Below are 18,199 nucleotides of genomic sequence, written 5' to 3'. Positions count from 1 at the left end.
ATTGATTTCAGAGAGGAAGGGAGAGGGAGAGAGACATAGAAACACCAATGATGAGAATCATTGATCAGCTGCCTCTAGCACATGCCACTCTGGGGATGGAGCCAGCAACCTGGGCATGTGCCCTAACTGGGAATTGAACTATGACCTCCTGGTTCATAGGCTGACACTCAACCATTGAGCCAAGCTGGCCAGACTAATCTTACTGACTAGATATGACTAAATTCATAAGATTTTATTTAGGACTTAATTTTCCCCTACTCCATAGTAAGTCTTTTTAAAATCCAGCCATTCAGTAAGGTAAGTTTAGTAGGGTCAATATCCCTATACTGTCAGTGAACATCAAGTGAGTCTCTGATTCTTAGAACAATAACCTATTTCGTTCAATTTGCATCAAATTCCCTGACAATGAAATACTCCGTATGTCTTAATGTACACAGAGCACCTGAAAATATATATATGTTTTTAAAAATATATTTTTATTGATTTTAGAGAGGAAGGGAGAGGGAGAGAGAAACATCAATGATAAGCCCTGGCTGGTTTTGTTCAATGGATAGAGTGTCAGCCTGTGGACTGAAGGATCCTGGGTTCGATTCCAGTCAAGGGCACATGCTGGGGTTGTGGGCTCGATCCCCAGTGTGGGGTGTGCAGGATGCAGCTGATCAATGATTCTCTCTCATCATTGATGTTTCTATCTCTCCCTCTCTGAAATCAATAAAAATATTTTAAAAAATATTAGTAAATGATGAGAATCATTGATCGGCTGCTTCCTGCACACTCCCTACTAGGGATTGAACCCACAACCCGGGCATGTGCCCTTGACCAGAATGGAACCCGGGACCCTTCAGTTTGCAGGCCAACACTCTATCCACTGAGTCAAACCAGCTAGGGCTGAAAATATTCTGATATGAATATTCACTAAGTAGAAAACTATCTTAAGAGATTAATACTACTATTCTTAAAAAATATTTTTCATTGTTTAGAGAGAGAGAGCAACATCTATGTGAGAGCGGAACATCAATCAGCTGCCTACTGGGGATTGAGAGCACAATGTGGGCATGTGCCCTGACCAGGAATTGAACCAGCAACCTTTTTGGTGCATGGGATGACACCCAACCGAGCCGCACCAGCCAGTGCATGAATACTACTATTGGTAATTTTGCCCAAGGCCTCAACTAGAGAAAAACCTGGATTAGGGAGACTGTTTCTCTATGGGCTAAAAGAGAAAACATCTGCTTAGATTCACTTATCATAATCTTAAAATGTTAACTGGCAGTATCTGTATTTTTAACTAAAAGTATCTTAGCTCTTCAAAGTCTTTGTTGGTTTGGTGATATACATGCTTTAATCCGCTCAGTATTTTTTCTTGTGACTACTACACATGTTTATCTTTTCTTAAAACATAAAGTCCTAAAACGTAGGCACTCTCTTCCCAGCATGTATAGAAAGGAAAAATTTGGTATTCAATGGCTTCTAGAATCAGACCTGAAAAAAATCCTTAATTGGCTTATGGATTCAGGGAATTGGGGATAGAGTCACTAAAGGGTTTGAGATAGCAGAAGAGGGTTGAAGCACTTTTAATCACAGAAGAGTAAACAATAGTATAAACTGTTAACAGCTCACCCAGTGGCTGTTGTCCTCCTTCAGCCCTCTGCTCACCCTCTCCCATCTCCCACTCCCTGCATACCATTGAGTAAAGAGCAGGGTTATCAGCAGCTGTCCCTGTCACTACCAGGTGGTAGGAAGGAGATCTAGCTAGGGGTCACAGCAATCCTGGCCATCCATCCATGGTTATCTGTTTCTACACAACTTCATGTGAAATATTCCAGCTCTGAAGGAAGAACAGCGCAGAAATCTCAACTTGGCTGCTCCATTTAGATGGCCAGAGCCTCAAGAGTCATGGGCAACAAAGGAGGTGATAGTCCAGAATCAGTATAATTCAAGATGCAGCCAAATCCGGGATTGAGGTGGGCCAGGCAAGGCTAGAGGCCCCAGTCCAGATTTGTGCCCCAACCCAGGTAATGAAACTCATGCATGCGCGCGCGCACACATACACACACACACACACACACACACACACACACACAGCAAATATTATTGAAAGAACCTGGAGGCTATTAAATACAAAATGGCAGAGTTTTTAAAAAAAGTGAAAATATTTGCTTCTTTGATTCTCCTCAGTGCCTGCAGATCCCTAGTCACAGGAGTGCAGGTTTGGGGAGGCCCAAGAAGAGTAGGTGGCCGGTGGCCCTACAAGTCCATGTGCTTAAGTCCCCTTACCAACCATTTCACTCTTCAGCCCAGCAGCTGCCTCCCATGTGACCATTCACCCAATTGGCACCATTGCTGGAGCTGCTGCCACAGAAGCTTTTTGTGTTGGTGGTCACATCTTCTTCCTCTGAGCTGCTCTCCACATCACTGCGATCATCTTTAGACACCTAGATGGGATGGGGCCAAAGGTAGGAAAGGTGAGGACAGAACTTTTCTGGAAACTTAAGACAAAGCCCACAGAGCCCATGTTTGGGCACTGTTCCCAATTTGGCTTTCTTTCTGGTGGCACTTGACTCAAAATATTATCTGGACCATGGCTACTGTTGTGAATATCCTTTGCCTGCTTCCTGGGTTTCTCTCTCATCATTTCTGTTTTTATTCTCTATGGAATAAGTAGCTAGTTTGGTTGAGGGGTGTATCTTTCAGGACCAGCCTAAGAGAGATGAAATCATTTCCTAAGTTCTGATTTAGGTTTGAGGGACACTCCAGACACCCTTTCTCTCCTTCCATCTCAAAAAATAGAAAAAGGCCAACATAAATAATGCATATGACTGTCATCATTGTGTCTATCTTCCAGTGATAATAGTGATTGCAGTTATTCATATTGGTTATCCTGAGTTTTGTTCTGTCTCCAAAACTGTTCCATACTGGGCCTTTTTCAGTAGTTCTATTCTTTCTGGGCGCAATTAGCAATATCCTATGACACCATTTCTCCAATCTTCTCCCTTTTCCTGGAAGCAAGATCACTTCTCTTGTGCAACTTTGGCATTCCTAAGATCCACATGGTGAAAAATGGATTGGCAGTCAAGGGAGAAAGAGTCCCAGTCCCAATCATGCTACTATTTGTGAATCTTGACTGCTTAACCTCAGGCTTTTTGTTTTATATTTTCAAATGAAGAGTTTGGATTAGGGCAGTGTTTTCAAATCTAAATTATCCTGAATATCAAACAAAATATTTCAAATTCTCTACCATGGACCATAAAAGTAAAAGAGAGAAACCCAATGAAACCTATGACAGACTTCTGACCTCCAGAACTAAAGGATAATAAATATGTGCTGTTTTTAAGTAAATAAATAAAGGTGAAAAGGAAACAAAACTATTTGTTGTTTCCAAGAAGTGGGGCACTTGCTTTGGTTCGCCCTAAGATTCTATGGTTTATAATAGCTGTTGACCTCTGAACCCAGATAACTAATTGATTCCTGATCTTTAGAAAATTTCTACCAGAGAGCACAGTGTGTCTAGATCTGAAGTAAAGGGAGGCTCAAAAAGGGAAAGGGGGAGGGAAAAAAAGGGAAAGGAAAAAAAAGAAAAGAAAAGAGTAGACTCCATTCTTGCCTCCATTTAGGAAAATCTGGCAGATTGAGCTCCAGTCAACAATGGCCCTACCAAGGTCAGGAGAGTGGGCATGCTTTCAGAAAACACGGGAACAGGAAGGAAAGCAGGAAGGAAGAGAAACACATCCAGAAAGACATGCTTCACTGAATACTAGAAGCACGGATACACTTACATGCAAGAGACGAAATTGTCCAGCTCCCGCCAGGCATAGAAAAAAGGAAGGAGGTGAGAAAAGAGTGGAGAATACAGAATCTGGGTGTAATCCTTCCTGGGTAAGTCACCTGGTCAGGAAAGAAAAGCGGGAGAAAAGAGATGTCTGTAGCTACAGTAAGATGCGTAGGCACACTGAGCAAGGTCTGTAACCAATTGCAGCCATAAGGAACAGACATAAGAGGTCCTACATGCCCAGGTAACATTCCATCCCTTTGTCCTAGAGTCACTGTGTCCTCTAGCAGAGCCCCTCCCCCTTGGGATTCTGTATTACTGAAAGCTGAATCCCCAGCCCTTAGGCTGATTAAAGCCCGACTGCTTTAGAACTTGGATTCGCTTATGAATTTTATCATTAAATGACACTTCTCTCTGTGCTTTTGGGCTCTGGGCATAAGATGGGTATTTGAAATCCTAAATACCCTTCTCACTTACGACCCTTGCCTCATACAACAGTGGGGTGAGGCCAGTACTTGATCTCTTACATAAACCATATCTTGAACATCACAATGTGGTCATCTTGAGGTGGCTTGTGAACCAACACCATTCCCTAGGCCAGCGGTTCTCAACCTGTGGGTCGCGACCCCTTTGGGGGTCAAACGACCCTTTCACAGGGGTCGCCTAAGACCATCGGAAAACACATATATAATTACATATTGTTTTTGTGATTAATCACTATGCTTTAATTATGTTCAATTTGTAACAATGAAATTGGGGGTCACCACAACATGAGGAACTGTATTATAGGGTCGCGACATTAGGAAGGTTGAGAACCACTGCCCTAGGCAATCTCTGCTTTTACAGTTTTTATCTTGGAGCTCTGCATATGATTTCCTTGAAAAAAAGGCTCCCCAGCTAAAAAACAAAAACAAAAATATGAAATCTACTTCCTGTTCATTATTTAACAACAGTCATTTCTAAAGGATAGGGAGAAGGAAGAGCCTTCCTCTTACATCTAAGTCATGTCCTAAAAGGCTAAACACTCATACTATAGAAAAGGTGAAAACTTGGATCCCTAGGCTTTTTGCTGGGTCCTCTTGTAGACGGGGCTCACCAGGCTAGATTGAAAGAGAAGGTCTACTGAGTAATATCCATCTTTCTACTCAGCCCCAAGGAAAGAAGCCATCTTTCATCCTCACCTTTCCTCGGATCAAGGCTTTGAAAGCAATTCGTGCAATTAGGTAGGACCAGATGACATGCAGAACCTGTAGGATCAGGAGAAGGCCATTGAAGAGCCACCAGGAGGGATAGGGCCCAATCATCTCCCAGCTCTCAAAGAGGGTTGTGTTCAGAATCCTAGAAGAGGGAGACCAGCGGTCAGATTGTAGAGTCTAAGCCAGGCAGATAGGGATGAAGCTGAGTTCCCTGAGAAGCAGAACCTGTGTTTTCTCCCTGTACCTTCTCTCAGTTGAAGTTCCATGGATATTCATCCACAGTGAGAAAAGAATAAAAAGAAGGCAGCCTATGAAGTTTTCTATCATTAGGGATAAGGGGAGATATACACTCAAACCTCAGTTCTCAAATGTCTCCCATCTTGAACAAGTCGGTTCTCGACTAAGTTGTTCATGGAAAAAATGTCTTGGTTATCAAACAAAACTTTGGTTCTCAACTCAACAACCCTTTCATGCTGTATGATCAATCACGAGTCTCTCAGGTGACAAACAGGAGAGAATGCATGAGTATGAGTCAGTTTACCACTAAACCTCACATTGTTAACATTTCAGGAAATTGGGCTGTGAATATTTGTGTGTGAGTGTGTGTGTGCTGCTTATTATTATTAAATATTATAGTAAGTCACATGGGTCCTAAGAAGGTTAGTGATAGCAAAGTGAAAAGGAAAGTTGTGAGAACAACGATAGAGCTTAAAAAAGAAATAATTGCAAAGTATGAGAGAGGTATTTGCATATCTAATTTGGCTACTGAATATGGCATGATGAAATCAATAACTAGTACAATTTTAAAACATAAAGAGGCCACCAAGAGAGCTGATGTTGCTAAAGATGTGAAAGTGCTCATGGAACAAAGATCACAGGCAATTGAAGAAATAGAAAAATTGTTGTTGATTTTGACAAATGAAAAGCAGCCAGTAATGTAGCATTTTGGAGACAATGATATGTGAAAAAGCGAAAATGCTGCATACTGACCTCCTAAAAGATACCCCTGGAATGAGTGTTTAAAGTGATTTGTTTAAGGCTAGTAGGGGATAGTTTGATAAATTTAAGAAAATAAGTGGCATTCATAGTGTAGTCAGGCATAGAGAGACTGCTAGCTCTAACACAGTAGATGCTGATAATTTTGTGACAGAATTTCAAGAATATGTAGAGGCCAAGGGATTTATTTGTTGACCTTCAGAGGGAACAGCAACATACAGCAGCTGAAGAGCTCTCTTCCGAGAAGAAGGGGAGGGATATTCCTACTTCACTAATCAATAAGAATTCAATTGTGATGAGACAAGCCTCTTCTGGGAGAAAAGGCAAAGAGGACTTATATCACACAGGAGAAGTCACTGCCAGGACACAAGCCGATGAAGGACAGGATGACGTTTTTGTTGTGTGGGAATGCAAGTGGGGATTTTAAATTGAAGCCTTTACTGGTCTCCATTCTGAAAACCATGAGTTTTCAAGAAAAATAAGTTCCATGTGATGTGCAGGGCTAATAGCAAAGCTTAAGTAACCAGGCAATTTTTTTATTGAGTGGATTCATGAAATTTTACTCCAAGTGTGAAGAAATACCTCTGGGAAAAACTACTGCCACTCAGAGCACTTCTTGTAGTGGACAGTGTTCCCTCCCTCCAGGCTTGGAGACCGAGTTGGTGGAGGAGTACAGCTTCATCACTGTTAGGTTCTTGCCACCTAACACAACTCCTCTTATCCGGCCCATGCACCAGCAGGTCATTTCTAATTTTTAAGAACTACACAAAGGCACTGTTTCAGAGATGTTCTGAGGTGACATCTAAAACTAATTTAACTCTTGGGGAGTTCTGGAAGGAATAGTTTAACATTCTCACTTGCTTGAGGCTCAGAGACAAAGCATAGGGGGAAGTGTCTTCCAGGACCATGCAACTGGCCTGGAAGAAACTGTGGCCTGAGTCTGTTGCTGAAAGAGACTTTGAGGGCTTAGAGGATGAGCCTATGTCTGCTGTGGAGGATATTGTGTCTCTGGGCAAGTCCATGGCTTGGAGGTGGATGATGATGATGGTGAGGACCACAACACTGAGCTGACCTTCAGAGGGAACAGCAACATACAGCAGCTGAAGAGCTCTCTTCCGAGAAGAAGGGGAGGGATATTCCTACTTCACTAATCAAGAAAATGCTTGGGAAATGAGGAGAAATGCAAAATTTTACTGAGAAATATCACCCTAAGAAGTAGCAAATCATGCAATAAACTTGTTCAATGACAATGCAGTGTTTCACTTCAGACAAGTGTTAAAATGCAGATAAAAACAAACATCATTGAATAGGTTTTTAGTGAGACAGAGGCCCAGGGAGCCTGAACCAAGTTCTAGTGGAGCAAAGAGACAAAAGAGAGAAAGAACCCCAGGAGAACAGCTACCTGACATTTTTTATGGAAGGGAACTCCCCTTCCCAACAATAACATCCCTCCATTCCCTCCTCTCCATATTCAGTCATTAATAGCTCTCAACATTAAAGGTAAGTTCTAGTATGTATGCAAATTTTTATTTTTTACCGCACATTTCATTTCCTCTTTGTTAAATTTTCATTTACATTTCATGTCCTTTTTGTTTGTAAAGTGTTTATAGATTAAACAGTACATTAGACATGTACTACATATAAGAAAGGTTAAAAGAGGGAATCATTTGGGGTCTGGAACAAGTTCATTCAATTTACTAATTAAAAAATGGGAAAAAATGATTTGGTTTTTGAATAAACCACTTCTTGAACAGCCTTCCGGAATGAATTAAGTTCAAGAACCAAAGTTCCACTGTATAAACCATAGGAACTGATGGAGTAAGTTATATTATTAATTACTTCAAATATGCAAAAAAAAACTGGGACAGCAATTTTAATCGTAATCCTAGGACTCAGATCCCCAGGCACATATAGAATAGTTGGTAGCTGATTCCCTCAGACTAAGCGTGATCTCCAATCGACAGAGTCACTGACTTTGTACCATAAAGTAGTGAGTGTAGAAGTGAGAGGCATGTGTGCATGTGTGTGTGTGTGTGTGTGTGTGTGTGTGTGTGTGTGTGTATGTGTTAGTCAGGGTGGGAGAAAGGATATGAGCAGGAAAACAAGCAAGAAGAGCCAGAGAATTTTGTGATCAGCACAAAAGAAAGCAAATGAATTACTTAGGCATAAAATGAGGACTGTTCCTCAGAGATGAGTCAGGAATGCCACAGCCAAGTGAGTTGGATGCTCTGAGTCTAGATCATGCCTCACTAGAAATACTATGCAAGGGAACTGAGGTCCTGTGAGAATCCACAAAGGTTAGGTTAGGTCAAGGAAAAAGCAGGGCATCAGGTTCTTGGTGGTTTACTCCCTAAACGGACAAAAGGTATCATTAGCTACATTCCTACGACAGCTCCACAGCTCTAACACTTACCAGAATGGATAGATTCCTAGACGAGTGACCATAAAAACAGCACTGAAGATCACAAAAAGGGTGTCACAGAGGCGCTGATACTTGGCATAATTGGCCAGCTTGGCTGCCTGGAGGAAGAAAGAATTAAATTGAGGAGAAAGCCCGTTCTCAGGAAGAAAAGGAGAGAAATAGAGGAATAATGAGGGAAAAGAAATTGGGGTCTTACCTCCAGTAAGAAGTCTGAGGCATCATGTAGACACATGACCAGAGTTCCTACCCGAACCATGTTGTTGATATATGAGAAGGTGATGAGCCCAATGGTGGCCAAGTGATGCACAAACATGATCAGGAAGTCCTAGGAAGGAATGGAAATAGAAGAAGCAGGTATAGGCAAGGCCATAGAGATGCTAGCCAACTCAATGCCCTGCATTGTTCTCTGAAGATCTTATCCCAGCCTTAGAAGTTCCATTTTGTTTAAACTCTCCATTAAAAAGCTGCCTAGCATTTGACCCAAACTCTCTATATCAGTGACCCATAATCTATGTTAATAAAGCTTAACGCAGATTAAAAGCTCTAATTTAGTCCTGGCCGGTGTTGCTCAATGGTTGGAGTGTCAGCCTGCACATCAAAGGGTGTCGGCTCAATTCCTGGTCAAGGACACATACCTAGGTTGCAGTTTGGGGGGGCATGTGCGGGAGGCAACCAGTTGGTCTATCACATCGATGTCTCTCTCTCTCTCTTACTCCCTCTCTTCCACTCTCTCTAAAAAAATCAAAGGGAAAAATATCCTCTGGTGAGGATTAACAAAAAATACAAAAAGCTCTAATTTCTTCTTGGATTCCAATGCCAAGGGTAGACCTGAAGAAATCTCTAAATACCTGAGTTATCAGACATAGCTAATAAATACTTCTTAGCCCAGTGAGGAACAGAAGGTGGGAGAAGGCAGGAGAAACAAGGATGAAAAGTTATGTTTTCCACATATACAGATACAGTGATATATTCTAGTTCTTGAGTTGGGGATGGGTTCAAAAATATACATTCTAGTATGTCTTTAAACCTTTATATTTGTGTCATGTATTAAAATAAAATTTTAATAAGGGGACCTGTCTCTCCTGACCATAGGAGAGTGAAAAGTACCTGATTTGAGTATCAAGCTTGTAGGTTATGTAACAACTAACAACCCAGATTAGTTTCAGTCCATTCCCATAAATGCTAATTTTGGTTTTCTCACCAAAAATAACCATAGGTTAGTAACAGATTAGGGCTAGAGCTGCTGGAACTACATTATGTCAGGTGGACAACAATAAGAGGTGAAGATTCTGTCTAGTTAAAAAAACCTAAGTTATTTCCAAATTTGTCACTATGTGGACAAGTCAACTCACTTTTCTGAATCTTTGTTTCCTAAATAATAGCAAGAAAATGGTAAACAAAATAATGTAGAACCCCCTCCAGGTGAAATTCTTTAAGTGGGGTCACCAAGAAGGAAAAGCAGAAAGAGAACCAGGGCCCCTAATGCCAAGCAAAAGCCAAATTTAGCCTTTATGGATTCAGGCCTGTCCTGGATCATGCCTTCCTATCCCTAAGTTCTGACTAGTTTCCTGAGCTTTACACATGTAAGAGCCTTGGAGAAAAATAAAGAAAAGGGTATGCTTAGCTGGTTAACTGTTCTCATCTTGGCTACTCTGAAGGCCTCAAATATTCTTCTTCATTAGTCAAGTCTCATTTCTGAGAACATTACAAAGAGCTAATAGTCCCATCAAACCTACTTTCTCCTTTTTCTGTGGTCCCAGTTAGGACAGAGAATCCATCACAATGGCAGTAAAGGTAGATTCTAGGAAGGAGGATGCAATAAGTTACTGGGAATCAAGGGAACCAGTGTCCTTACCTTTCTTTTAATGTCTGTAAACTGAGAAAACATTAGAGACCAATAAAAGGCCAATTCCATGATATAATAGTAATAAAGCCCACTTGTGAGAGGCTGAAAGAGAGAAAGAAGTAGTTAGAATACCAACCAGTCAAAGATTCATTCTATCTCTGCAACTATCTCTGCCTTGGAGGACCAATATCCATAAAAAACATAAGAAATGACTTAAGTCTTTTCTCCCCATCGTCTTCCAAGATCTTCAATTGCTAACAACTGGCTTTGGGTTGGTATGGAGACTTAAACCTGGTACATGGATTCGTTCACTGGTGGGGTCCCTCGCCCTGGCCTGAGGGGATCCGGCCGAAACCAACTCTCTGACATTCCCTGAGGGGTCCCAGATTGCGAGAGGGTGCAGGCCAGGCTGAGGGACCCCACTGGTGCACGATCGGGGCCAGGGAGAGACCGCGGGAGGGCTCCAGGGCGGGTCCGGCCTGTCTTGCCCAGTCCCAATTGGCTGGACCCCAGCAGCAATCTAACCTACCAGTTGGAGCGTCTGCACCCTGGTGGTCAGTGTGTGTCATAGCAACTGGTCGACCGATCAGACACTTAGCATATTAGGTTTTTATTATATAGGATATATATGTTCAGCTCTCATCTTTTAGAGATCAGATAAAGTTAATACATACTACAGCACAATAAAATCAGTGTATCTAAAATTCTTGGCAATTAATGCTTTTCAAGGGATTAAATACACTTAGGCCTTTTTTTCTTCCACTCCTGACCTTTTTCTAGTATAGATTAAGGGGACTCCAAGAAACCCTTGATTCAAAAAGGACACTTGAACCAGAAAGCACTTCATTAAGTGCCAGAAAGCTGCTTTTGTTTCCAACCCAATTAGGGGAATATAATGAATACTAGAGGCCCGGTGCACAAAAATTTGTGCACTTGGAGGGGGGGTCCCTCAGCCTGGCCTGTGCCCTCTCGCAGTCTGGGACCCCTCAGGGGATGTCCGACTGCTGGCTTAGGCCCGCTCCCCAGGGGATCGCGCCTAAGCTGGCAGTCAGACATACCTCTGGCAGCCTGGGAGCCCTCAGGGGATGTCCACTTGCCAGCAGGGAGCAGGCCTAAGCTGCAGTCAGACATCCTTAGCGCTGCTGAGGAGGCGGGAGAGGCTCCCCCCACCACCGCTGTACTGGCAGCCATCAGCCTGGCTTGTGGCTGAGCAGAACTCCCCCATGTGGGAGCATACTGACCACCAGAGGGCAGCTCCTGCATTGAACGTCTGCCCCCTGGTGGTCAGTGTGTGTCATAGTGACCAGTCATTCTGCTGTTAGGGTCAATTTGCATATTATCCTTTTATTATATAGGATAGAGGCCTGGTGCCTGGGTGGGGACCGGCTGGTTTGCCCTGAAGGGTGTCCCTGATCAGGGTGGGGGTCCCGCTGGGGTGCCTGGCCAGTCTGGGTGAGGGGCTGAGGGCTGTTTTCAGGCTGGCCACGCCCCCCGGCGACCCAAGCTCCCAGCCTCTCCTTTTTTTCTTTCTTTCTGGGATTTATTTATCTTCTGTAATTGAAACTTTGTAGCCTTGAGCGGAGCCCAGGCTGGCTAGGGCAGGCAGGAAGCTTGGCTTCCTCCACCGCCAGGGGCAACCCAAGCCTCCTGCTCGCTCCAGCTCAGTGGCTGCCACCATCTTAGTTGGGTTAATTTGCATACTCACTCCTGATTGGCTTGTGAGTGTGGCTTGAGCATAGCGAAGGGATGGTTAATTTGCATGTTTCTCTTTTATTATATAGGATAATGGGGAACTGGAACAAAAAGATCACTGGATTTCACAGCTATGGGGGCCCTAGAAATAGATACCCTGTACATATGACTCAGAGACTCAGCCCCTAATCCCTTAAGAATACCAAGGATATGTGCTATCTATCCTGTGTTTGCACTGTCCCCCACTCCATTTTATACACATACATAAGTGCTCAGATCCTACCTGAAACGGATAGCTATGCCAGCACTGTCGGGTGTCCCAAAACCAAGGTGACTAAGAAAAAACAGATAATCCAGGTCAATCTTCAGAATTCTCCCATGGCTCACCTATATAATCCTGTTCTCTCTATGCTATAGGGTGAAAAGTAATCCCTCTTGACAGAATTTAGAAACCCTTGAAGGGTAAATAAATATCTAGATTTCTCTTCTAGGACTTAAAGTGTTATTACAAATAGAAAAATCATGCTTTGAGGTAAATAAGGGCAGGAAGAGCTCTAAGATAGTTTTTGAAAGCATCATCACCTGGGATAGAGGAGATAGGAAGACAGGAAGACAATAATTCCATTTGTTAACCAAGAGAAAGATCTCCATATCAAAGATTCAAAAGTCAAAAGTAATAACTTCTAATGGAGTTTTAATTATGTCCTGTAAGCAATTTGCCCATTTCATCTAAGTTGTTGAATTTGTTACTATTAAATAGTTCATAATGTTGTCTTATTATCCTTTCAGTGTCTACAGTGATAATCCCTTTTTCTCCTTGATATTGATAATTTATTTTTTCTAGGGTTTTATCAAATTTAATCAAATGTTTCAAAGAACCATTTGAACTTTTGGCTTTATTAGTTTCTTCCATTGTTTGTCTAATGCCTATTTCATTAATTTTTACTTATTTAACTTTGTTCTTTTTCCAGATCTTATTAGATCACTGATTTTAAAGCTTTCTTTTTTTCTAACATAAACATTTAAAGTTGTAAATTGCTCTCTAAGCATACTTTAGCTGCATCACATAAATTTGGCATGTTGTAATTTCAGCATCGTTCAATTAAAAATATTTTAAAATTTCCCTTCTGATTTCTTGTTTGATCTACAGATTATGTAGCAGAATTGTTTAACTTCCAAACATTTTCTGGATATTTCATTATTATTATTGATTTCTAATTTAATTTTATTATGACCAGAGAACATATTATATAAGAATTCAGTATTTTAAGATTTACTGAGATTCATTCATTCATTCATCATTCATTCTCCATGCCCCCTTTCCAGTCACAATACAGACCAGGCAAAGGGCCCAGGCTGGAGTGTATGTGGGGTGGGTTTACTCTGCCTCCTCTTTTTGTACAGTCAGTGTAAGAACACAGCCTGTGGTAAGCACCAGGAGGCAGAGATTTATTATCTGGCCTATCACATGGTCTATCTTAGTTGACATTCCATGTGCAGTTAAAAATTATATATGTTCTTCAGCTGTTGGTGTAGTGTTCTTCTATAAGTGTCAATTAGGTCAAATTGTGTTGCACAAAATTATATCCTTAGTGATATTTTTTGTCTAGTGATTTAGTCAATTACTGATAAGAGAGTATTAAAATCTTTTAAGTACACACAATCTGATTGTGTATTTGTCTATCCCCATCCTTAGTTCTGCCTCTTTTTGCTTCATATATTTTGAAACCTTAAATGTATCATTTAGAAAAATAGGGCGGTGCTGTGAAATAAAAACTATGTAATCAGAAATCAAAAAATCTGAAATTCTTCGACTCTGGCAACTAACTGAAAAGCAGGACTTATACCTATTTTATCCACTTTAACTGAGTTACTGACTGCATTTCTGTAACTGTCTCCTCCTTGGAAGAATAAGGTTTTTGTCAAGTGCTTTGTAAACAATTGTGCATTATGCTGATTTAATCAATACCAATTATTCTCTAGAGATGTGGGCATGATTAGAACCCAAAAGAAGATCAGAGAAAGTCCACACTCACCGACCAAAGAAATCTAATTCCGTAGCAGAATATACATAAATAAAAAGTGAATCTCCACCTGGGTGGGCAAAGAGTAGAGGTTAGATGAATATTCACTCAAAAGAAAGTCTTAGGGGCTAAAGAAGTCAAGATAGCAGATTTGGAGATAAGATAGTTACTGGTGAAAAAGAAGATAAATCCCCAGAATAGGGACAAATACTATTATCTCAAAAGCCAAAAGAGACATCTTTCGGCTGTTTAAAATAGATTTCCACAAGTGTTTACTGGCTTTAATCAACTTTTCTTCCATATCATACTCCTTGATAATGCCTAATATTTTCTTTGCACAAGGATAAATACAGTGCTCTGTGTCCAGAGGGGAATTAGTAAAAACCCAGTGAAATAAGTATAGTATGCCCAGAAAAGGGATGCTACCCATCAAAAAGTCCATTTAGAGCAAGCTGGTTCTATTGCTATCAAGGTGTACAAGGGTGTGCATGTCTACCTACATAAGTACAGTTATAGGAATTCACTCCCAATCTATGTTTTTGGGAAAGGGAACTACATTTAGCTTAGTGGCAAGCACGTCCAAGAAAGGGTGACTAGTCTCCCCATGCTCTTCTTTCCTGCCTATAATAAATACAGTTAGCCCTGCACATTCATCGACTGCTGTCCTAATAATATAAGTAATTTACAAAAAGAAAACCTCAGTCCAGTCACACCCTACTCTTCACTCCCCACCTCCCTCTGCACACCTACATGCTTTCACAGAATTTAGTGAGTGTTGGGGGCTTGTCCTGATTCCTCCGATGGCGAAACCAGCATTGGATTTTTCGGACATCCCAGTCCAGTTGCTTTGACAGGCCCTCCAGCCTTTTCTCATCAGGATACTGTAGATATACAACCAGAGTCAGAACATCCGTTTTTCTTCAAACATCTCATTAAATCCCTTCACTAGTTGAGCGGCAAAGGGGTGATAACTACAGGGGCTTAAGTGATGTTTATCTTTCCAGGTTTCATCTCAAAAGTCATTTTCAGCCTGGCTGACGTAGCTCAGTAGTTGAATTTTGACCTATGAACCAGGAGGTCATGGTTCAATTCCCAATTAGGGCACATGTCCAGTTTGCGGGCTTGATCCCCAGTGTGGGGCGTCAAGCCAATCAGTGATTCTCTTTCATTACTGATGTTTCTCTCTCTTTCTCTCTTCCTTGCTCTCTGAAAACAATTTAAAGAAAAAAGTCATTTTCACACATCACAAAAGTACTATTTCACACATCAAGGACCTTTATCACTCACCTATACACGTCCTTGTTTGGTCTTCTCCCTCCAGCCCAAACTGAGTAAAAAAAATATTAAAAATCCAAACTGCAAAGGCTATCGGTCCCCATCTTAATTATGTAACTAGATACTGACAAAAGCTGGAGCAGGGAAAAACAAAACTAAAATATGATTTGTCTGGGGGCAAGGGGTGGTGGAGGCTGCTAGGCCTAAAACTCAAATTATGTAAACTTTAGATCCTGGCCCAAAGGTATATCCCTGAGGGGATAAAGTTCTCCTCATAGCTATAGAGATTACCCAAATGGGAAAGATCATCCCATCCTATCCTTACACTTGGGAGATACTTGTTCTCTATCTTCCCTTGCCCTATGGGGCAATCCCTCATAGGAATCTTCTCTGTTTCTTTGCCCACTTACCTTGGTAATAGATATGAACACCTTTTCAAGGATGGCATTGGGTTGGGGCTGATAAGGACCACTGTCCTGGATGCCAACATGGAGTGCACAGGGTTTGGCAATAAACCTGTAATGGAGAAAGCCCAAAAGCCAATTCTAAATATGGTTTGCTAATCAGGAAAGAAAGATCCTGATTAGGGGGCTGATGGGGAGGAAAAAGGAGTATCACCTGGCTGGGAGCCAGGACTTTTTTATTTTATCCTGAATTTTGCCACTGGCCTAGTTGAGAAGTGACCTGTTTAAGAAATATTGGGCCATAAGCTCTCTTTCCATTTTTCCCTGCCTTCCTTTATCACATCTAGAGCTTTAAAGTCAGAAAGACCTAGGTCAAATCACTAGTCTACCACTTACTGCCTGTATGAACTTGGACAGTTTATTAAATCTCTGTAAGGCTCAGTTTTTCATCTATAAGATGAAGATAATATCAACCAACATCTTTGCTACTCAATATAAAGTCCACAGACCAACAGCATTATTGGCTTTTCCTGGAAGCTTTTTAGAGCTGCAGAATCTTGAACCCCATCCCAGACCTGCAAAATCAGAATCTTCATTAACAAGATCCCAAATGATTCATGTGACCATTAAAATGTTAGAAGAATCTTGTAAGTATCCAATGAGATAATGTATGTGAAGACCCTGGAACCAGGGAGGTGCTTAATAAATGGTAGTTTTCCTTATATCAAAAGATTAAGAAGATCTTAATTGGAGGGAAAAGTAAAACTGAGGCTGAGCTCTTCCTAACTACAAATATCCTGGGTCATGGTCACCTTCCTGCCTAATAAAAAGATTATGGAAATACTTAGAAGAAAGAAATAAGGAAACTAGGAAGGTTGAGAAAGAAATTACCTATTAGTATTCAATCCCTGCCCTAGATTATACCACTAATAAGTCATATAAATTTGACCAAGTCACTTAAATCTTGAGTCTTGGTTTTATTATCTAAAAGAAGGTGTTATATGAGGTGATTTCTAAGATTTTTGTTCTATATCTAAGATTACATAGTGTTATCATTAATTGTAATTCATTCCTAATTTTTAGATCTTTGAGAAACTAGTCCTTGTTTCTTCAAGAAAGATCTCCTGCTTCTGCAAAACCATAGATTTTTGTGAGTATTAATTAGCTCTAGAAAAAGCTCCATGTAGTCATTTTGAGAATAAATCAAAACCAGTTTTAGCTCCCTTAGCATTTTAGGGAGTCCGATAAAAATATGACTGGGAGGCCTAAGATGGACTGCTCTTGACCTATTTTCTTGGTCTGCATTTGAATTCAGAATTTATCTCTAAAGGAGGGACTGAGAATAAGAAACTTTGTTTATCTTCTATAAAAAGTTTTACCCTTATCACCAAAGTTCCTGAGCCATGGGGAAACATTTATTCAGAGCACAAAGTTAGCCACATCTTTAACCCATTCTCTCCTCTCTTTTACACACGTGGCACAAAAGTTTCATTCAAAAGCCAATACAAGTAGATACTTTAACTTATATTTCCTGGTATACTATTCTGTGTACAAATATTTAAAAACCCCACTACTGTTTAAACTCATTGTGAACAAAGAATACATAGAGAATACCGTTTGCTTGTTTTTTATTTACCAAGATTCTGTGCTCAGTAGTTTCTGTGAGAGGTTCAGTGAATCCCACTCTTGCCCTATGAGCTCAGTTTGACCCAGCATTGATCAGCATCCAGAAAAGTAATTAAGGCAGTCACTCTTTGCTTTTGAGTTGGTATGAAGAGGTAGATGCAAAAACAAAAAACAGCCTTTATAATTCCTATTCTTACCCCTTGATGTAGGTCTCTCCTCAATCCAGAAGCAGTCAGGTGAATAAAGGCTCTGGAGTTAGGCAGATTTTAACAGCTAAGAGACTTTGTGAAATATCATTTTAAAGATGAAATGACATGATGCATGCCTAGCACAGTACCTGACACTTAGTTCAATCTGGGTACCCTGATGGTACCTTCAGTAGAAGGCAAGAAGAGCCAATATCTTCTTTCATACAACAGGGATAGGTTTGTACCCTGCTCACCTGAGGGAAGCCAAGATAATTTTTATTATTATCTGGACATTGGAGGGAACTTAATATCCTATAGTTGTCATTAGCTCACATCCTGCCCTCAATAGTTCACAGAGTTCAATGAGAGACATACAGTTACTGGCATCCAGTTAGTTACAGCTGTACAAACCCTAAGAAAATTTATTTATTTGACAAATATTTATTGGGCACCTATTTTGTGCTATAGCACAAAGCCCAAAACCAAATATAAGGACTTACTAGTATGGTTGGAAAAGAATTTTTCTGATTAAAAAATTAAATAAATAGATTTATGCATTTAATTAATAACCTTAATGAAGAAAGTGAAATTATTTTAAAGTAGAACTTTAAAGAAATTCAGACTCAATCATGTATTCATCTATATCATATACCTGGTATATCCTATCTAATAATAGACAAACATGGTAATTAACCATACCTCCGCTATGCTTCCCATTGGCTAATCAGCAGGATATGCAAATTAACTGCCAACCAAGATGG

General features: G+C 40.8%; 1 protein-coding gene across 2 annotated transcripts; it reads right to left on the bottom strand.

The window, feature by feature from the left end:
• Positions 1 to 1,558: 1,558 nt before the first annotated feature.
• Positions 1,559 to 17,391, bottom strand: CERS5 (ceramide synthase 5). Of its 2 annotated transcripts, XM_014548638.1 has the most exons (11): positions 17,261 to 17,391; positions 15,631 to 15,736; positions 14,696 to 14,826; positions 13,958 to 14,015; positions 12,205 to 12,255; positions 10,239 to 10,331; positions 8,580 to 8,708; positions 8,375 to 8,481; positions 4,951 to 5,107; positions 3,777 to 3,885; positions 2,344 to 2,435 (listed from the first exon to the last, which is right to left on the bottom strand). In XM_014548638.1, the coding sequence occupies exons 1-11, from the start codon at positions 17,338 to 17,340 to the stop codon at positions 2,428 to 2,430; spliced, it is 1,029 nt and encodes a 342-aa protein (XP_014404124.1). In that variant the 5' UTR covers positions 17,341 to 17,391; the 3' UTR covers positions 2,344 to 2,427. The 2 variants fall into 2 exon arrangements, with proteins under 2 accessions (XP_014404123.1, XP_014404124.1); XM_014548637.1 differs by lacking the exon at positions 3,777 to 3,885 and having other exon boundaries at positions 1,559 to 2,435; positions 17,261 to 17,385.
• Between the last annotated feature and the right edge of the window lie 808 nt (positions 17,392 to 18,199).

This window comes from Myotis brandtii, unplaced genomic scaffold, assembly GCF_000412655.1.
Source record: "Myotis brandtii unplaced genomic scaffold, ASM41265v1 scaffold517, whole genome shotgun sequence".
In the NCBI taxonomy this organism is placed as follows: Eukaryota; Metazoa; Chordata; class Mammalia; order Chiroptera; family Vespertilionidae; genus Myotis; species Myotis brandtii.
This window is presented reverse-complemented; position numbering and strand designations above follow the sequence as displayed.